Source organism: Leuciscus leuciscus (genome assembly GCF_965113295.1).
Source record: "Leuciscus leuciscus genome assembly, chromosome: 5".
NCBI lineage: Eukaryota > Metazoa > Chordata > Actinopteri > Cypriniformes > Leuciscidae > Leuciscus > Leuciscus leuciscus.
This window is the reverse complement of record NC_138729.1, coordinates 27,953,546-27,975,719: the sequence shown is the minus strand read 5'-3', so window position 1 is coordinate 27,975,719 and position 22,174 is coordinate 27,953,546. Positions and strand designations below refer to the sequence as shown.

Genomic DNA, 22,174 nt, shown 5'->3' with positions numbered 1-22,174 from the left:
TACAATTATATTTATGAATATATTAATTGGTTTCAGTTCTGATTTATGCAGGATGCACATTGTTGCATGACAGTGAGCAAAATTAATTCTCAAGACCAGAAAATGCATTACTGAAAAGTTTATTCTTATCTGGAACCCATTTCAAATTTTCGCAGTGTAACATCAAGTTGTTCTTATGCATGAAATCAACTCGTAAATTCTGGCTATGCTGCATGTTTGAGAAGGTATTTTGTACATTTGTATATGGATCTAAATGATATGTTGATGTGTAAAAATGTTCATACAATCAGGCAAATATATATCTTCCAATATAACTCCAATTGATTCTGGACCAAACTGTTACCAAATTAACTTTATGTGAGGGGTGTTTTGCACAACACCATAATTCTTATGGCCTTAGACTGAATTAGACATTCACCATTATTCGATAATACAGTATATTGCGGTAATGAAAGTACGGTATTGTTATCATGCACACTTCAAAATAAAATGAATCATTCTAGATACCTCATTATTCGAACTGTTAAGATTTTTAGAATGCACATTATCTTATTTTCCATTAACTGGTTAACACTGATGACTTTCTGTTTCTGAACTCATAGAAATTAAATCAAATAGCCTTTAAATGTTCTCATTTTTGTATTCACTGTGGTATTAATCAATCAACACCAAATACTTGATATTTATTTTCAAATAAACATAAGCATTTAATACTTATTAAATACTAAGCATTTGTTTACACTTGTACATTTTAATCTGGATTAAAACAGGCCAGCCCAGCCCAGAAAAGATATTCAGATAATGGTTGAAAAATGTTTTGATTCTTTATAGTTGTATTCTTTTGCACTTTAATCTGTTTGAAACAATCGGTTTAATTTAAAACAAAGCACAATAAAAATGTCCATTGTATGTAAATGCTCCAGGTTATTAAGAGGACAAGTTTGTTCATCTTTTTAACCTGTTTTTGTAACATAATTCAACACGCCATAATACTGTATACCAAGTTTCCACAATTACAGCTTTGAAAAGTGATACTATCACAAGCCTAGACTGAATCCAAAGACTGTGTGTTGAGATGTGACCAGACATAGGAGGGTCCGGCTGGGAGGAGAGGGAAGGAGGGATTGGCCACAGGAACAAATGTGGGTGAGTGTTTGAGTCTGTGCTTTTTGAGTTGACCGAGTTCTCTAAAGCAGCATCCGCACTCGGCGCAGCGGTACGGTCTCTCTCCCGTGTGAATGCGCTGGTGCTTGTGTAAGCTGTCCAAATGGCGGAAGCGTTTCTCGCAGTATCTGCAAGGATACGGCCGCTCTCCCGTGTGTATGCGCTGGTGTGTTTTCAAGCAGTAGAAACGTCTGAATCCCCGGCCACAAATGTTGCAGCGGTGCACTTTATCAGGGCTATCGACTGTCCCGCTGAACCTGGAGTCACTCCCCACAGGTGGCGCCAAGGCCAGCAAAGCATCGCCATCGCTCTCAGGCACTGGAGGCGAGGAGATTTGTGGTAACTCTTGCATGGAGTTGGATGAAGAGACTACAGCTGGATTTGATGAGGGAGGCTCTAATGTGAGTGAATCAGGATCGTCTTCGATTTTAATGGTGCCCTGTTTGATATCATCAGTGTCCTCCATCACCTGTATCAGCTCCAGCTCATTAACATTCCCAGCAGGTGTGCTTATTTCAAACTCAAAATTCGTCATGTCAGACTGCTCCTCTGGTGGGTTTGCGGAGGGGCCTGAAACTTCTGGCTCCTCGTGTCTCCTCTCAGTGTCTGTTGCTGCAGAACTGTTGTCTGTAAAACAAAGAAAAGCTCACGTTTATATGGATGAAACTATAGGCTACTCAGACTAAAGAATCTGACATGCTGTCAATCCAATAAAGCCTACTGTATCATATTTGATACATACATTTTCTAAGCCCTCTAAATTATCAACATGACCAAAACTTGCACATAATCTATTACATGATAGTTCATACTTTTTCAGTAAGTAAAAGGCCTTTTAGAATTATTCTATAAATGTCCCCCTTCAGGTCATGGTACACATCTTTTTTCTGTAAAGTAAATGTTATAACTTTTATATTGTTAGTAATATGTCAATATACACTTACTGGACTGAAGCAATTTAGGATTACTTGGTTATCTTGCATCATATTTTAGAATTTTTTTTTGTTACAATGTAAGTATCAAATATGATACAACAGGCTTTTGAGAAGTTTTTTTGTGCATTTATCAATCATCATGGTATTGCATTATCTACTTTGCCCTTCACAATTAAAATGACAGAGCTTTGATCATAAAACTTGCATGTTATGCAAGCAGTGTTATACTGTTATAAAAGTCTCGTTGATTTACATTACAGGCTATGAGAATCTTTATTGCCTTATAAAGAACATCTGCACCAAATGTTTTTGCTCAGTTTGGGCACCTGAACAAAATTGTTAGCTCCATATTCTCACTACATGCAACTCCTTAAAAAAAATATTTTGTCTAAAGGCTAAATAAATAGTTCCATTTCAAACAGATATTTCTGGCTATTATTTCATATGTCAAGCTTTAGAGGGTTAATAAACAGCTATGATCATTACTCTATGGCAGGGTTCCTCAAATCTGGTCCTGGAGGGCCACTGTTCTGCAGAGTTTAGCTCAAACCCACCTACCTAACGTTACCTGATTTTTCTAGTGAAGACCAAACTCTGGAGGGCAAAATTTGCTTCGAGCCTATTGGTAAATGGAAATAATAATAACAACAATGAACCTTTTTCGCCCTCATTCGTGATGTAAAACGGGCCTTCTGTCTCATCTTCTGGTTTGTAGAGAACAGCACTATTTTCCAGAAGAGTTTGTGCGGTCGTGGGGTCACTCCTGAGTGCTGAACTGTTGCCTACTGAAGACCCTCGTGTCTTTCTGCGGTTGACACACTCACGAGGCCAGTCAGACTGTACTGTGGGGAGACAGAGGCCAACACTAGGGAGATTTTTAGGACTGTGAATTCTTCCCGGTGAGTTTCGGAAGGTCTTGCGGGAGGAATCTCTGCTCTGCGCCTGTGATGTGGGGCTTCCATCCGCAGCACATGATGGAAACACAAAGTGTGCGTCGTCTGCGTTTGTGTGCACGATATTTGACCCAGGCAGGGTTCTGTTGAGAAGTAAACACTGTTTGATGTTCTTTTCAGCCGCAGTCATGTAGTAGCGAACCGCTTTCAGCTCGCTCTCGGAGATCTCCAGTCTCTCGCGCAGGCTCTGGTTCTCTTTGTGCGACTCTGCGGCAGCATTGCGAGCCGCGGCCAGCTTTATGCCAACAACTCGCGCTGTTTCTTTCAAAACTGATTCTACTGCGCATCTTACCGCATGGTCGATAGTGGAGGCGAGTTCGCACTTGAGAAAAGAAACGCTGATATCCATGCTCAAAGTCATGGTTATTCTGATCCACGGCAGTATTTCACTGTGAGATGTAATGTTACATACGTGATTGCAGAGCTCAAAAGAGATGGGTTTGGGTTTCTGTCTTAGCTAACTGAGGGCTAGAATAGAATAGTTTACGGCCTCGCTTCCATTGCCAGTACTTCGATACGTTACCTGGTTATGATGTTAAAAGCACAGAAAACCTAAAGTGTTTTGTATATCTTGCTCAAGCTGTCGCGTTCTGCTATCATCACAAGTAATGTCGAGGAATAATGACGTCAACAACAGCCTGGGATTTGTAGTTTTCATTCTTTGAGCCTTAAATTGTTGTGAGTAAAGTCATTCTGTTTATTATTAGGTGATTTACAGTACTGTGCAAAAATCTTAGGCATGTTAGTATTTTCACCAGAATTTTTTTTTTTTTTTACAATTTTTAAGCCCGAATTTATATCTTGCTGTAGTGTGTCAGTAAATATCAGTTAATACATTTCCAAATAGTAAAGTCTGACAACAGCCTGTATGATCCACATGGAGATCTGATCTCACCATCATCGAGTCTGTCAGTGATTAGCAGAGGTGCCGCTAGCAATTTTGGACCCAATGAAAGAATATGAGGTTGGGTCCCCTACCGCACCCATTCTATTAATAAAATCGATCTCTGGATGCCCCAAAAGTGCGTGGGCCCTTAGAATCGTCCTAACAGACTCCTTGTGCATACAAAAATCTCACTGGATTATTAAACTACAGCAAGATATAAATAACTGGCATAAAACCTTTTTTTTTTCTGGTGAAAATACTAATGTGCGTGCCTAAGACTATTGCACAGTACTATAGATATATGTTTAAATACATTTTTGAATATAAAAGTCAATCCATATAAGAATGAATGTCTTTATTTAAATAAAAAAATGGAATGATGTAATTGGAATGATCATCGTTATTTACAGATGCAATGCTCCATGATGTGGTCTCCTTAGTAGGCCTACAGATAATCAATGAGTTTGTCATGGCGACAAAGGGGAAGTGTATTACTTATCTCTGAGTAACTTACTATATGGAATAATAATAATAAAAAATTACAACTACCTTGTACCTGTCTAAAAAGCACATCTGGACAATATGTAAATTCTATGCATTGAAAACTGATGTTTTGCATAAATTGAGTGAGACACTCAGTTTTAGGTTTAAGGTTTTGAAACTGCTGTCTTATGACCTTACACTGCAGGATGTTGTTTGATTAAACACACTTCAGGGTTAAACATTAGAGGGAGCTTGAAGCAGAACACTAGATAAATCACTGTTGGGTTAAAGATCAGACGGCAACTTCCTAGAATAACAAAGGTTTCATCGAATCCTGTCCATTTGAGTTCATGTTTTTTTTTCTTCAGTTCTGATAGTTGTTGGAAATGAACTATTAACTAATAATTATTATTATTTACATATTAAAACATTGTTTGACTTATACATGGCATTTGTTCAAATGGTTCTCATTTACACAGCATTTTCCCTCAGCATGCTGTAAGAAAGAGCAATAGCGAGCTCTAGAGGTCGACAAATGGAATAACACTCTATAATGGAAAAACTCTTTATTTTTAGATCTAATGTTGTTGCTCTAAATTAAAATCGGGTCTGAACCTTCCTCTTTCTCTGCCATCTGTGAATCTGAGCCCAGAGCCCTGTTAGAGAGGAGTGTGATCACACTCATCTTCTCCAGAATCATAGCCTATGTTGCCAGAGGGAAGCATGTTTAAAGCTTTTAAATAAAAAAAATGTCTATACATGGTTGTATAGATTGAATGATAGGTTGAATGATTGCTTACAGACATGAAGTTAACTCCATCATAGACTGGGTAAGATATTATGTGACCTACCTAAGTGGCTATGAATATATGTGTGGAGGATTAATGCAGAACAGTTCATGTCCATCCAACCACATACTGCATGCTTGGTTCTCTGGAAATGGTGTTGCTAGGCAACCCATCCACAGCTACTACAGTACCTTATGGGGAGTAAGGGCAGGTGGAATGTACCATCACTACATTTGTTGAGGGGAGGGATGCAAATCACATTTTGCTGCCCTACTCCATAATGTGTGTGTGCCAGTTTAAAGGGTGCACAGTTGTAGATGTAAATAAAAAAGCAATAAATAATACATTTTTAACAATCAAAGTATTATAGCATACATAAAAATCGGTGCACACTTTTCTTTTAATGCGGACCAATCAGCAAGTGCTGTGCACCTATAACATGTCTATGCCCCTCCCCTCAACGGGTAATTATGGCAGGTGTAATTAGGAGTGTGTCTCCGGTGGGTGGCAGCTTTTTGTCTCTAGAGAGAAGTGCGCATTACATTACTGAATGCCTTTACAGGGGAATTTTAATTACAGCTCGAAGTAATTTGAGAAAGTGTGAGGTTGGTTAACTTATCTGGGTTATAATTAGCTGTTTGGAAAATGCTGGAGTGGAGGCATATTTGGATGTGTATTTACTATATTGGAAATAAATGTATTAAAATGTATTAAAATGCTTTTAACTTGAATAAATTGATTCAAGTTAAAAGCATACGCAATCTTTTGAACTTCAGGCCTCATATGACGTACAGTTTGCGCTCAGACTGTGTTGCCATGTCCGCGCATTATTACTGACTCGGCTTGTTATTTATTTATTTATTTATTTTACAGCGCAAATTTAAAGTATATGGCCAGTCTTTTAAACTTACTTTCGGAAAATGCAGTCACATTTTTATAGCTGGTCCTTGGCCTCCAATTTCCAATAAACTGCGAACAACTAATCGCACTTCCAAATAGCCTACACCCAACTATTGGAGGGTTGGAGCCATAGTAGGCCTATCTATCATAGTTTGTTCCCCTCTCTGAGCTCCGCCATGTCTCTTAGGAGAAGTCGCTTATTTTTTGTTTTTCCCTGCGCGATCTGGCAACACTCTGCTCAGGAGCGCATTCATGGAGTCATGAGCACCGCGTAGGGGGAATTCTGCACAATGCCACTATTCTTTCCAAGTCATTTATTTGTCCATTTCTGCAAACATTTAAATTGAGATCTACATATTATAGTTTCCACATTTCATGAAAGAACTGACATTTTGCTTTAGCGACCTAAACTCAAGTGTGTTCCAGTGTGAGCTGCTGTTCACCCCCCTGAGCCGCTGTTTGGCACCGCGGTGGAGGTCTGCGCTGCAGTGGTACATTCGCAATAAAATGGGTGTGGTTGAATCGCGCAATAGTGATGCTACGTGTTTCTGGTGCAGACCGAATGATTTCATATGGGACTGAATTGACAGCATAGTGAGCGCACATTATTTGAATTATTTAAAAAAACAACTATAGCATATACTGTTTATGTTGAATTCACCCCGCCTCCTATTCTGGCACAGTCACATTTGAACTGATGGATGGGTTAAATGCTCCTCCGGAGAGATAACCAAGTCGAATTTAGTTACTTTATTTTCATTTTTTGAAGGGCCACGGGGTGCCTCGCATTTCATTGAATAGGACATTTCTTGGAAGCGGCGGCCAAAACGAAGCGACCAACACGAGAAGACTGAGGAAGAAGGCACTCGGAAGGAAAGAGGCGAGGATTAAGCAACGCAATATAAAGACAACGACGACGTGTTCTTAATTCGAAAGCTTTATTTGGACTTATTACATTTATCGCTAATTATATTACTCGAGTCGCTTTTTTTTCTCTCTACAAAAGCAAAGTGTGCTGATGAAATCAGGAATAACGTTACAGTGGTTTCTTCCCATCCTTTCAAAACGACCAGAGGGCGACATGGTGGCTCCATACTTTTTGGTAACATCGTTTTGATTCGTTTCATACATGAAACACAGAGTCGCCGAGGCCTAACTAGCACCAGGAAAGAACCGACAGTATGCAGTCCTAATCATTTTCCAGCAGAAAAATTCCCTGCGAATTACTTCCGCCAGCGACTTCAGCATTCCACTCACTTTACGCGAGGAGTGACTAAACCCAAACAGGAAGATTAACAGGTACTATTCAATTCTAAGATTCATCCGAATGGTGGGACCGAGATAAGACATATGATGAAAAGTAGGAAGGGCATCAGAGTTTTAAATGATTAAAATGGTTCATGTTCATTTGTAATGTGTGGATCAACTTTATAATTTGGGATTTTTGGTTTTGTCACCTAATCACATCAGTGGATTGTTATTCACAATCAGTAGGAATATTATGGAGATTATTTATCATAGTACATTTGTATTTAAAGGTACTGCATGTTTAATTTTAGCCGTGAGTCGTGAATTGGAGCAGAAGCCTCCTGTTCTTCAGCTGGCCGCAGCCTCCAGCGCTTTACGCCACAGCTCTGATTGTGGCAAGCTGTTTTAACTTATATTCCTTATTCTAGTGCTGTCAATCGATTTAAAAAAAAATCTCGAATTAAGCGCATATTTTTCTGCAATTAATCACGATTAATTGCACATAACATCAATTATATAATTATTGCACATAAGATCATTTTTTAAATTGTCCCAAGCCCACAGTAATTTTTTACCCTTGCCTTACATACTCTGCCTATGATAAACCCATTGTAATAAATGTAACATTTAGACATTTAATATATCAGGGCTTTATATTGACTCATGTAACCTTGTTCTTTAAGATTTTTTGGTAGGTCTAACAGGTAAATATACAGAAATTGAATAATTAAACACTGCACATTGCTGTCACTTTAAAGAAATAGCCTTGTTCACCCATAAATGAAAATTATCCCATAATTTGCTCGCCCTCAAGCCATCCTAAGTGTATACGACTTTAGTCTTTCAGCCCAGAACAATTGGAGTTATATTAAATAATATCCTGGCTCTTCGCAGGTATGTAATGGCATTGAATAGCCAGTTTTTGAAGCTTCAAAAAGTGCATCCATCCATCATAAAAGTAATCCATACGGGATAATAAATGCCTTTTGAAGTGAAGCGAGTAAGAAAAATATCCATATTTAAAACTTCGTAAACTATATAGGCTAATCACTGGCTTCCAGCAACGGCCTTAAACGCACGTTTATTAGTTACATGGTTTTCACGAAAGGTGTCTATTCTCACCAAAGCTTACGCTATGCCTACTTCATCTGTCAGGTCAGAGGTCACCCTTCTACCTAAAACTCTACTCTCTCATTATTAATCCACTGGAATCGTATGGATTACTTTTATGATGGATGGATGGGCTTTTTGGAGCTTCAAAAACTCAGACATTATTCAATGTCATTACAAAGATGGGAAGAGCTAGGATATTATTAAATATAAATCCGATTGTGTTTGGCTGAAAGAAAAATGTCATATACACCTAGGATGGCTTGAGGGTGAGTAAATTATGGGATCATTTTAATTTTTAATTTTATTTTTTCAAGGATGACAGAAGAAAAAGTATTGCATTAAAGGATTAGTTCACTTCAGAATAAAAAATTCCTGATAATTTACTCAACCCCACGTCATCCAAGATGTTCATGACTTTCTTTCTTCAGTCGAAAAGAAATTAAGGTTTTTGAGGAAAACATTCCAGGATTTACATCTCGTGAGTCCAGAGTCTCGTACGTCTCCAGAGTCCTGCACACGGGTGACCCGCTAATATTTAATGTAACGGGTGGAATAATATTTACGTATCGGGTGCGGTGCGGGTCGGACGCGCGGTAGACACGGGTGGACTGCAGGTCCAATAGCCAATACTATTTCAACTCAATTTGGTGCATTTGACAGCTGCTTTCAAATGGTCCCATGCTTATTTGTGTTCACGCTCTGTCTGAAGACCGTTAAAGGCTGCTAATTACAGCACAATTTGACTCAGAATGCTTAATGTTGGTTTTATTGCTTGTGTTAGGATACATGAGAAAAATGATTTTTGTCTACCTCACGTAGGAGATTTAATGTGGGTGCGGTTCAGGTCACGGTTTTTGTCAAACGGGTCGGGTATACGGACTAAAATTTGTGTTTCTGTCGGATATTGTGTTTCTGTCGGATATCGGGTCGGGTGTTCTGTTAATTACTGCGGGTGCGGGGCGGGTTGATCAAACAGGACCCGTCCAGGACTCTGTAATGGGGTACAACGGTTTGAAGGTCCAAATTGCAGTTTCAATGTACAGTAGCTTCAAAGGGCTCTACACGATCCCAGCCGAGGAATAAGGGTCTTCTCTAGCGAAACGATCTGTCATTTTCTAAAATAAATAAATAAATAATATATATATATATACTTTTTAAACACAAATGATCATCTTGCACTAGCTCTGCGATGCAATAATCACGTTGAAAGGTCACGTGTGACATAGGCGGAAGTAGCCTGCCTACCTAGTGTTTACAAAGCAAACGTGCAAAGACTGTCAAACACCATTTACAAAAATAAATAAATAAATAAATAAAAGTTACAACAACGATGTTGGACGATTTTGAAGTTGGAGGACAAAATGAGTGGAGTTTTTTGTCCCTATCCTACCTTTTTTAACCGGAACACGCATGACCTTTAAACTTGATTACATAATGTGTGGCGCATCGCAGAGCTAGTGCAAGACGATCATTTGTGCTTAAAAAGTATATAAATATATATATATATTTTTAAGAGAAAATGACAGATCGTTTCGTTAGATAAGACCATTATTCCTCGGCTGGGATCGTGTAGAGCCCTTTGAAGCTACACTGAAACTGCAATTTGGACCTTCAAACCACTGTACCCCATTGAAGTCCACTATATGGAGAAAATTCCTGGAATGTTTTCCTCAAAAACCTTAATTTCTTTTCGACTGAAGAAATAAAGACATGAACATCTTGGATGATGTGGGGAAAACATGCTGAGATGGCATGATATGTGTTTCTCATAGTTGAACATGTCCTCCATATGACTCAACGTTCAGATTTAAGAATATTTTTCCCCCAAGATTTTTTATAAGTGGAAATGTACGTTTCTGGTAGAATGTCCCTTAAACTGAAGAAGAAGAAAAAATGAATCACAAAATGAATGTGTTCATTTTGACAGCCCTACTTACTAAATATCTATATTTACTATAACTTGTTTTTAAATTAGGCTACTAGTCATCAATCTAATAGTGACTAGTTCCTTTCCACTAGATACTGAATTCACTGGATAGCCTACTTATTATTCACTTCCTACTGGTAGGAATTCCAGTTGTTGCTGGGACAAATTTTAGTTTTTACTATTCATTGGGTAGGCTACTGATACTTTTTAAAAGAAATTGGGATAGTTACTAGTATCTATTTCATCTTTATCAGTATGTATTAAATACTAGTGCCTATTAATAAGACCCAAGTATTTATTGCCTTTTTGCTTGTCATGTAATAATTAGTCAGAATGGTTACTTTATTCTTATAGGGGCTGTTTACACCTGGCCACTTCGTGCGTTTTCTCAGATCGGATAGCTATCTGATTTATCAAAACGATTCCATTTACACCTGGTCACATAAATGTGTTTTTGCGAAACGGATTTAAATCCGATCTTCAATTCCCGCCCTATATGCAGATTTAATGGAGCGCACGTCACCGAAAGCAACAGATATGAGCTGCATTTTATTGACCATCAGCTACATTTTCAAAATCAAAGACCGCAATTAGAGAGAGCGGCAACAGCCCTGGTTAGATCGTTTTGTTTCTTTACTTTTAATGATGATGATTGTGTGTTAAGCGTCTGCGACTTACTTTCACTTCGATTTGCGATAGTTTGCACGTTGGCTTAATGAATAGATGCGCAGCTGCGGTGATGCGTGTTGCAGTAGCGTCGTCATATCTGGCTGTAACATTACATATAGCCTATAAACACGCTCTCACACGTTTATTTTTTTTCCCCGCATTTTTGGGAGGAGTACAATTTACATATGTGGTTTCCACAACCAGATGCATACACTTGTCCAGTTTCGTCTGGAATGCGGCCCAGACCACCTTCCTGAAGTGGTTTGAGCGATCGGATTCAAATCCATTTCGGAGGGCGTTTACACCTGGTCTTTTCACGATCGGATAGCCATCCAGCATGAAGTGGCCAGGGAAACAGCCCCATAGATAATCTTATTGGTAGATAAAAATAATAATAATAATAAAAAAATGCTAGTAGGCTACAATTTGAATACTCACTGTCTAATAACTGGTTGGTTCTGTTCAAGCTAGCTGCTAGTACTCAGAAAACTGGAATAGTAACTATTTAAATTAGTTCTAAAGAATACTAGTGACTAATCAAATTAGCAAAGCTAGATAGCACCATTGGAATATATACCAGTTAGAAGTAAATAGCTGTTAGCCTATCTCATACACAGATCCCCAAGACACTAACAATAAAAAATTTGTAACATACAGTAAAAAAAAATTAAGAGCTAGGCTACATGTTAAAACGGCTTGCCATACGTATGTCAGTAGCAAGATAAAGAGGATGTTAACCGTGCATATGTCTGTTGTTCTGGGCGTAGGACGATCCGACTGAAATATAAACGTAACCCATGTGATCAAGCAAACGCACGTTTTGCAGCTGTCTCTCGGGTTTAAAAGGATAGGTTGCGGTTTCAGTGAAAACCACAATGCCAGTAAACGATAGAAATGCCGCTTACTTTTCTCCCTTTACTCGCAGTATGCAGAGAGTGCATATGCCACTCTGCATTAAGCTGTAAGGGTGGGGCCAAGGCTGACATTTCTTTATAGTTAATGCGATCAGAACTCCGTCTAGTTAATGGACACAAATCCTCAGAACATAATGATCATTGTCGCGTTTGTGTCGGCACTGGAATGGAACGTTGGTTTAACCGAAAATGGTTCCGTCGACCTGCCATTCTGCGTCGACGTGATGAAGCCGAATGCAACATGCTGTTTCCACATCTCATCTGTTTATGGCGTTCTGTGTGTAAAATAGTCGTAGAAAACATTTTACCTTTGTTTCATGAAGACGGAGAAAACATTTGCCTACTCCGAGGCGGTGGCCTTGTTTGGTGCTTAGCTGACAGCCCCCTCAAGTCATGTTTAATGCATGAAGTCGTATTGTTTTACATAGTGCTGACAATAATATAACACCACTGCAAATAAGAAAAAAAAGAAAAAAAAACAGCAGGTTAATAAATAGATAATGTTTGATCCTCAGGCTGTTTCTAACCCATTTATACCCGATTTCAAACACTACATATCAGTCAAGATGGCATTGGTGCACTAGTGTGGACCAGAGGATAGGCTAACTAACCACTCTCCCCGTAACCAACTGCTTCTTTCCCAACTTGCTTGAAGACCTTAAAAGGGGAAGAAAGGGTTTCAGTCATGTAGATTATCTACAATTCCTCAAAGCATAGCCATTTATCGAAATGAAAGGTTTTGTGGGTAAATGGCATTATACACCACTGCTGTTTCTTTCTGATTGGCTCTGATGTAAGTTTTAAAGTGGGTGTTTGTAGCTTTAATGGTCTTTGTGTAGAATTTCATCTCAGATTTTCTCTTATACATTTTTTTCTTCCTTCTGTGGTGTTGTGTTTGTGTTGAGGGAGTTGAATCTCTCTAATAAGTGTGTGGTAAGAGGGTAATAACAATAATTTTTGCATTCGTGTCTCACAGTTCTCCATTAGCATTGAGACAATAGCCATACCGAGATCTGTGTGGCTATAACTGGAAAACATGCAAAGTAGAACTGTTTATAAGATCTAAAAGATCTTTGTGATTGGTTGATGATTTGTGACATATTTGACTGTAAAAATATATGCAAAAAATCCTGTGTGTTTTTGCATGCCAGTTTGAATGTGTAACCTTCAGGTCATGTAAATTTCTTCTCTCTTTCTGTTTGATACACTGTCTTTTAATTTACAATCTATTATAATCCTGATTCCAGATCTTGTTTCTGTGTTTGGAATGGATCTCGGAACATTAATCCTATTATTTGATAGATTATGCCAGATTAAAGATTATGGCGTAATGTTAATCTAAATCCCGCAGCACATCTGCACCATGAAATGATTAGTGATGAACAAGTATTTTATACATATTTTATATGTAAAAAAAATCTTTATACAAAGTATGTACAGGATTTCCTGTTTGTTTACTTTATGTAAAATCTTATAACCAAAGTGAGATTTATAAAAAACATTAAAAGGTTCTAATTTCAAATTGCATTTGAAACACTTGAATTATTATGTTATTTTGCTGGTCAGCTTGTCAAACCTAAAAAACTGTGTTTAACAGGAACACTGTGTCCTCTAACATTATTCATATGTCATGTTTTAATCTACAGGTGTCTGAGGGGGTGAGAGAGGTCAGAGGGTAAAGGTTAAAGATCATTTCAAGATGAGTGAGCTTGAGCAGCTTCGACAGGAGGCTGAGCAACTGCGTAATCAGATCAGAGTGAGTCCCAGTACTGATAATGATGAAAAAAATGGTCTTTATTTTTCACTCTCTGCTTTGGGGTCAGGGTTGCCATAATGACAGTTGGCTTTACATGTGTCATGTCATAGCTATATACATTTATATGAAATTCAACTTATGACTGATCCTCATTTTAACCGCTCTAAAAACTTTTGCAAACTCATTAATTACACAGTTTGTCAAATTATGAGTCAAAAAGTGTTTCTTAGACTATGACTATGGGTTTGGCTCCACTATGCTCACATTCAGAAAAAACTGTTTTTTTGTGTGTTTTTTTACACCATGCCAGCTTCTTTGGCTATTTTCATCATGAAAACCATACTTGAATTATAAAATAAATTAGATATATAAGACCCATGTTTGGATTTTGCATCATCATTTGGATTTACTTGAATGTAAAGCTTTTTCAAGGGTATATTAACAGAATAAAACATTTTCTCAGAGGGCTGGAAATATTACAATCTAATAAAATATATTTGAGTAAATCAAATCTAATCAAGACTTTTGGTGTTGGTGTAGTTGTTGTGTTTGCCTTTTAGAGAGCCATAAACAATTTTCAGTGATGCTATTGTAGCTTCCCATAGACTCCACTCAAAATGAAGTGCGCATTGAGATATCCTGATTACTTCAGAAACAGGCCATACCTCCACCTGCAAATGGTGACTCCAAAATGATTCAGCTAACATTTGTCTGTTGTCTCTCAGGATGCCAGGAAAGCATGTGGAGATTCCACACTTACTCAGGTAAGACATAATTACATTTAGGACCTGAATGATGTGATCTCCAGGGGTCTATGGGTTTTCACTCATGTGTGTTGTGTGTGTGTTTGGTAGATAACAGCAGGCCTGGACCCAGTGGGGAGGATACAGATGAGGACGAGGCGCACGCTGCGTGGGCATTTGGCTAAAATCTACGCCATGCACTGGGGCACAGATTCCAGGTATCTCTATCTTCAGCCTTCTCACAACTGTGCCACAGTCTGCTCTCACACCTGGCATCAAAGAGTTTAAAAAAAAAAGTTAAAAGTAGCAAATGAGCATGACTCAGCAAGTCGTGACTTGGCTTTGGTTTTTCACCTGTTGGCGGCACAGAAGACAATGAACAACACAACACACTGACCCACATGTTAACTCATCCCACATGACCCACATGTTAGCTTATCATCTACGGCTACACTGGTGTCACAATCGAAATTAATTTCTTTAAAGACGTGTCATTTTTGTGAGCTTTCATAAGCTCCATCTTCACAGTTAGAACTATAAAGCCAAAATTATACCACCATTGTCTGTGTTCCGCTCTGGCTCATGGACTGTCTTCGTGATGTTATTTTCATTAATATCGCAATCTGCTGATGTCTACGCACTCTGATCATCTAATTTAATATAAAGGTTGCGCACTTCAAGTTCAGGGGTTGCATTTTTTTGGGCCGCATAGGTCAAAGAGGACGCCTCATTTCAGAAAAGTAACAATTATAAAATTGTCTGTTATTTCTTGTGATGTATAAAGTATTGTAATTAATTTCTTACTTTGGAATGGAGGCAGCGTAAATGACGTATGCAGCCGACAAATGCAACTCCCAGAGGATGCAGCCTTCGAAATGAGACACAGCTTTTTTGTCATTTATAAAACAGTGCATTTGATTTGAGTGCTTGAAAAGGAAGGTCCATTGGTGCGCATGGGCCAAATGAATTTATCTGTGCTCGCAGTCAAAGAAATATACTTCAAAAAGTCTTACATGCTCTTACAACTGTGTATGAGAGGAAGCGGAAAGTGGAAAATGAAGTATATCTGGGCCTTAAGTAGACAATTCAACATCATTATTGTTTTGAATAGAAAATATTACCATATTCATTTGACCATAGAATGAAATTCAGCATTTTAATAAAATAGTAACTACACACTGTGTATGCTATCTACATAGCCTATTGGATTAGCAAGATAACCATAGAGATTGCATGAGGGAATTTTAGCATAGAAGGCTAATTGTTATCTTGTAAATCGCGTTGGAGTCCAAGGGAGACCAGATTCAGGCCTGTGATCAACAGGGCACCACAGACTAGTTACCAGTTAGAATTAGAGTTGCTGCTGTGTAAAGATACAAAACACAGGGACTCGTTGTGCTAAACAAAACTTAAAAAAGCAAAAAAAATTTTTTTTAAAACTGGAAATCCATTTCTTGGTAAAAATCTCCAGTTGGTGCCCCCCATGGTGCCATACTCTGCTTATAGAGAGTGGTGGTACTAAGAAAACATCAACTTTAAACAAATAACATATAAGCTTGGTCATTCAATAAACATTTTTCTCGCCCACTAGTTAAATTAAGTTTGAATAAAGAAATGAAGAGAGTGCAACTGAAAGCTTTAAATGTAGTTTATAAATTCATTGTTGCCTCTGTAAAGTAAATAAGTGTGTTTTTCAGTAAGACCACCAGCCATTTTCCTGTCTTATATTCTCTTTTTTGATCTATTATTTTATATACGTATATATATAAGTCCACTTTCTTTTCTTCTCCTCTCCTCAGGCTTCTTGTTAGTGCCTCACAAGATGGAAAACTCATAATCTGGGACAGCTACACTACAAACAAGGTCTGTAGCTCCATCGTAGTGTTACACGTTCAAGTTAAGCTTTCCATTAACTATCACCATTGAGTAAACCAACGGCAGGTTGTCCATGTAGTAAGTGATTTGTAAGGTCACATTAAAATCATCAGGTAAACAAATTATTATTACTATAGTACTAACACTGCCAAAAGGTCAGTTATATATGTTGTAAAGATTATCAGCATGTGTGTTTTTCCTGTCATTATCCAATGTTCAACAACCTGTTTAAACCTTCACGTGTATATTATAAACTTCAGATGCACGCCATCCCGTTACGGTCATCATGGGTGATGACATGTGCGTATGCGCCATCCGGAAACTTTGTGGCCTGTGGTGGACTGGACAACATTTGCTCCATATACAGCTTAAAGACAAGAGAGGGCAATGTTAGAGTCAGCCGGGAGCTGCCTGGTCACACAGGTTTGATACACACACACAGGGCCTCATTTATAAACCGTGCGCTTAAATCTGTGCCAATGTTCATATTTATAAAAATGGCCTTTGACGTGAACAAGTGCTAAGCGCTTCGTCAGGGTCAAAGCAGACGTACGCACTTGTCCTTATGGCAGAGAATCGGAGTACTGCAGGTATTTGGAAATCTAAGCAATTTTTGCTGCTCATCTCAAGTAAAGGATTTGGATGTTGACTGGTGCTCTTTTTTATGCTAATGACGTTAATTATTAGGCGTTTACAAGGCAGAGATCTGAAACCATTCAGCTGCACACAATTTCTTTTTTTTTAAATACTTTAATTATGAGTTTCAAGACAATGTTAAAACAAAGAAAAACAAAAGACAAAATCATCTTAAATAATAATAGAAGAAAAAAAAGAAAGAAGAAGGGTAAATAAAAGTGCGGCTTAACAAAACATTGAAAGTGCACAGTCTGCATGATTAAAGAAAATTTTACAGAAAATGAATGCTGGAAATAAGATTCAGTCTAAGTCAGACAATAAAACATGTTCCCTGACATATTGCTTAAAATGGCCCCAAGCTTTATTAAACTGGTTAGACGAGCCTCTTAGAGAGTGTTTCATTTTTTCTAACTTAAAGAAAAAGAGGACATCTCGAATCCATTGTGTTGGAGTTGGAGGCCTACGATTCTTCCATCTCAGCAATATTAATCGTTTTGCTAAGAGCATGAGAAAAGCTGTACAATCAGATTGTATCTTTGTAAAATTACATGATTCAGAAGTGATTCCAAAAATAGCTATCAGTGGGCAAGGGGAGATCGATCTACCTAAGAAACCAGAGATGGTCTCAAAAATAGTGACCCAGAAGCTCTTAAGCTTTGTAGAAAACCAAAAGATATGTGCAAGCAGGATCTAAATGCTGAAAGTGCTTGGATAGTTTCAGCTTTTTCCAGTGTACAAGCTGCACACAATTTCAAGATCATTTGTGATTTATACTGTAGATTTCACATTTGGAAGAGAGGCGTACGCACGTTCTTTGTGTGTACGTTCGTTCTCTGAATCACACATACTCACTTTTGAGAAATGATAAGAAAAAGATCAAATGTAGGACGGTTTCTACGCAACCTTTTATAAACGAGGCCCACATACTCGCACCCTCATTTACAAATGAATGGCTCCTATTAAAAGAAATATCAATCTCAGAATGTTTTATATAGTTTATATATTTTTTGCATGCAATGTTGTTGGCAGTAATCAACAGTACTACTCATGACTTAATTTTTTTCTGTACTTCTGAAAGTAAAAAGAATCCGATCAAATCACAAAAGGATGTTTCTTTAGCATCATGCTGTTTCAGGGTGTGACATGTTGACTTCCTGCCTGTTCATTTCCTAGGTTACCTTTCCTGTTGCCGTTTCATAGATGACAATCAGATTATCACCAGTTCAGGAGACACAACCTGGTGTGTTCAGTAATAAATATGAAACCCTACACTCTTCTACAGTGGTTCTCAAGTGGTTTTGCTTCAGGACCCAGATGTACAGTATGGCATCTCCAACATAGTACCAAAATTGTTTATGGTACAAATGTAAACAAAAATGTCCTCAAAATCAAACCCTGTTAATTTGAATAATGTACATTTTTGATTAACGATTATTATTAAAGGGTTAGCTCACCCAAAAAAGAAAATTCTGTAATTTACTCACCCTCATGTCGTTCTAAACCCGTAAGACTTTCATTAATCTTCGGAACACAAATGAGGATCTGAAATCTGAGAGCTTTCTGTCCCTCCATAGACAGCTACACAACTTCCACTTTGATGCTTCAAAAAGTTCATAAAGAGATTGTAAAACTAATCCATATGAATTGAGCGGTTTATTCCAAATTTTCTGAAGACAGCTTTAGATGCTGAACAGAATGAATTTAGGCTTTTATTCACATATTCATCAACTCACACATGAATTATGGCGAACGGAAGCTCAAGCATGCTTGCTTGACGTGCGAGAACCAATGAGGCTCATTCTCGCAGCACCCCCGTGAGGTTGGTTCTTGCACATCAAGCAAGTACAGTTGAGCTTCTGTTTATATTCGCTGATCAATTTTTTAAATGTGAATAAAAGCCTAAATTCATTCAATCTGTTCATCATTTAAAGCGATCAAGTCTCTTCAGAAAATTTGGACTAAACCGCTCAATTCATATGGATTAGTTTTACAATCTCTTTCTGAACTTTTTGAAGACTGTCAATGGAGGGACATAAATCGGTTTCATTTAAAATATCTTCATTTATGTTCCAAAGATGAACGAAAGTCTTAAGGGTTTGGAATGACAATCAGGCGAGCGAATGATGACAGAATTTTCATTTTTGGAAGAACTATCCCTTTGATCTCAGCAACTAATATTCATCACACAAACCCTTCCAGTCAGCACAAGCCACTTTTATCACTATTGAAAGTGATTTATTTGTAGTCTGGGTGTTATTTTTATTTTTTTATCTTGCATAGTTTTGTTTAAAGATTTTGAAGATAAAGATTACACAACTTACCCAACTCCATGCCAAGTGAATCTATGGCAAAATAGTTTGGACATCAACAGCAAATGAAATAGGAAGTGTTTATCCTCTCTTTTGAAAGTTAAGCCTGTTAATCATTATTTGCATTTATCATTGTTTGTTTTTTTTCCCTTCTGTCCGTGTTCTTGAGAACCACTGTTGTACTTAAACAGCCTGTTTACTTTCAGTTACAAGAGTTCAATAACCTATGTGCAGGTTGTACGTCTTAACCTATAGCGTTTGTGTTTGTTCCAGTGCTCTGTGGGACATCGAGACTGGGCAGCAGACCACGCTGTTCTCGGGTCACAGTGGAGATGTGATGAGTCTGTCATTGGCTCCAGACTCTCGGACCTTCATCTCTGGGGCCTGTGACGCCTCAATTAAACTCTGGGACATCAGAGACAGCATGTGCAGACAGACGTTCACCGGTCACGAGTCAGACATCAACGCTGTCTGTGTGAGTAAACACACTGCTTAAAGAAATACACATTACTGTTATTTCCTTGTTCACTCATTTTCTCCTCCATCTCTCAGTTCTTCCCCAGCGGCAGTGCATTTGCAACCGGTTCCGACGACGCCACCTGCAGGCTGTTTGACCTGCGCGCAGATCAGGAGCTCTGTTTATACTCTCATGATAATATCATCTGTGGTATCACCTCTGTGGCCTTCTCCCGCTCTGGCCGCCTGCTGCTCGCTGGATACGACGACTTTAACTGCAACATCTGGGACGCCATGAAGGGAGACCGAGCAGGTGAACATGCTGGTGTTATTCTCATGTGACTTGTAACCATTTGCACAGTGCTTTATTTGTTAATTGGGAGGTCCCGTAACAATCGTGATGTAGGATCTAGGAGGTTAAGGTGGTTGGAGGAGTGTTTAGTCCGGCATTGGTGGGAACATAAATGAAAAATACTGTTTAGCACTGAATTATTGCATCAGATGATCATAACGAAACTATATTGCTCTCGTCCCATTAAGATCAACAAAAGCTGCCTACAGTGCAAGCTAGTTTTGTTGCATTGTTGTGTAATTGCTTCACATTGCACGTTTTATTTACAATATAAAAAAATACATTTTTTAAATGCTCATTAAAATCATTATTAACAAAAACACCATAATAAAAAATAAAAAAAGCTTTTACATAGATACATTTTTACTATTTTACTTATTTTTCAACATTGATAAGAAAATAATTTTTGAAGGAGCATGTGGCACTGAAGACTGGAGTAATAATGCTAAAAATTCAGCTTTGCTATCATAGGAATAAATTATATTTTAAAATATATTCAAATAGAGTATACACATTTATTTATTTAATTTTTTCGCAGGAGACTACTTTCAATTTTTTTATTTTTTTATTTCAAACTTCTGAATAGTTATATATATATATTTTTTAATATAAATATATTTTTTCCATGGTGTATGAGGTGGGAGATCTACTAAAATACTTTGTTTTTTTTCCTAAACCCCATTGTTACACTTGAACTCTTCACACTCATCGTCTCTTACAGGAGTGCTGGCTGGCCATGACAATCGTGTGAGCTGTCTTGGGGTCACAGATGATGGCATGGCCGTGTCTACAGGTTCCTGGGACAGCTTCCTGAAGATCTGGAACTGACAACACAGCTCACATATAGTACACATTATTCACTCATCATACACACTATATGTACTTTACTGTACATATGATGTACACTTGCCTACACAGACACACATGCCTGACAAAGAACTGTACATACTATATATAATGGCAATTAGTTATAAGTTTACACCAAATCTTTTCAGTGCCACACCATTGTATACATATATAGTTACACTATAGGTAGGTTTGAACCACAAGTTTAAAACAGGAATGTTTACACACACACACACACACTTACACACTTTTTCCCTTACTTAAGCTTTGCTGGACCTACACGGTACCTTTACTCACTAAGAGACACAAGTGCATTAGGAGGAATGCGTGTTGAGTGAGTCGTCTAATTTGAGCGTACAATCCAAAACATTTATTTGAAACCCGTTTGACATACTTTTGATCATTTTGAGACCTTGGGAGTTGGAGTTGATCCATTGAAGCGCTTTCATTTTTATTTTGACTCATTCTGTCTTCTATACTCAAAATTAAGCCTGAAGTACTGATGTTTCTATGAGCATGTAGAGTTAAAAATATGGAAGACCCTGAGACAGTTACCCACCAGGAATGTCCTGGGCTATGTTTCCCAAAAGCATTGTGAGATAAGTTGATTAAGAGAACATTGGGCTCACGATTCTTTTATGAAACGCAGCCCTGGTTGATACAGATCACACTATGTAGTCCATGTTTTTATAGATGCGTATGCCGGCATATTCCAGTATACAAGTAAATATGTGATGTTTGTCTTTCATTTTTGTTTAGATTTTACCTTTTTTAAAAGCTTATTTTATTCATGTTTTCCTGTGTGCCACACCCTAAGGAAAATAAAGAAAGCTGAAACAAATGTGTTTGGTGTCACTAAATAAGTGACTAATGGTCGATCACATATGTATATGTAAATACTTATAATTATTATAAATGACTCAGTTCATAATAACTGTTCTAAACTGGTTTTGTTTCAGGACCCAGACTTCACATTAGACATCAAATATTGAGCCAAAACAGTATTAAAAGTGGCTTAGAATACAAAAGTGTCCTTAAAATCAAGCATAAATTTTTTTTTTAACCATAGAATAAACTGCACTGGCCCAGCAAGCAATATTATGAATATGACAATGTTATAAACGCATATACAACAACATAAGTGTGATACTGAACACATGAAACAAATTAGCCATATTATTTATAAATTATACATTTGCACCTTAATGCAATAAAGTTTGA

The 22,174-nt window shown here is 37.8% G+C and overlaps 2 protein-coding genes across 2 annotated transcripts; one reads left to right on the top strand and one right to left on the bottom strand.

The window, feature by feature from the left end:
• Positions 1-103: 103 nt before the first annotated feature.
• Positions 104-4,761, bottom strand: LOC309498423 (uncharacterized protein). Its single transcript, XM_082169168.1, has 2 exons — positions 2,756-4,761; positions 104-1,791 (listed from the first exon to the last, which is right to left on the bottom strand). The coding sequence occupies exons 1-2, from the start codon at positions 3,411-3,413 to the stop codon at positions 1,046-1,048; spliced, it is 1,404 nt and encodes a 467-aa protein (XP_082025294.1). The 5' UTR covers positions 3,414-4,761; the 3' UTR covers positions 104-1,045.
• A 1,796-nt stretch (positions 4,762-6,557) lies between these two features.
• Positions 6,558-21,794, top strand: gnb2 (guanine nucleotide binding protein (G protein), beta polypeptide 2). The gene is made up of 10 exons (XM_082169195.1): positions 6,558-7,408; positions 13,627-13,736; positions 14,462-14,500; positions 14,591-14,697; positions 16,279-16,342; positions 16,615-16,777; positions 18,164-18,230; positions 19,573-19,774; positions 19,852-20,068; positions 20,829-21,794. Exons 2-10 carry the CDS (start codon positions 13,680-13,682, stop codon positions 20,933-20,935), a joined length of 1,023 nt encoding a protein of 340 aa, XP_082025321.1. The 5' UTR covers positions 6,558-7,408; positions 13,627-13,679; the 3' UTR covers positions 20,936-21,794.
• The last annotated feature ends 380 nt before the right edge of the window (positions 21,795-22,174 follow it).

Coding starts and splice junctions, on each gene's coding strand:
- LOC309498423 (XM_082169168.1), bottom strand. CDS start 3,413: ATGACTTTGAGCATGGATATCAGCGTTTCTTTTCTCAAGTGCGAACTC. Junction 1,792..2,755: donor CACGAATGAGGGCGAAAAAG/GTTCATTGTTGT, acceptor TTTGTTTTACAG/ACAACAGTTCTGCAGCAACA.
- gnb2 (XM_082169195.1), top strand. CDS start 13,680: ATGAGTGAGCTTGAGCAGCTTCGACAGGAGGCTGAGCAACTGCGTAAT. Junction 18,231..19,572: donor AGTTCAGGAGACACAACCTG/GTGTGTTCAGTA, acceptor TGTTTGTTCCAG/TGCTCTGTGGGACATCGAGA. Junction 20,069..20,828: donor CATGAAGGGAGACCGAGCAG/GTGAACATGCTG, acceptor CGTCTCTTACAG/GAGTGCTGGCTGGCCATGAC.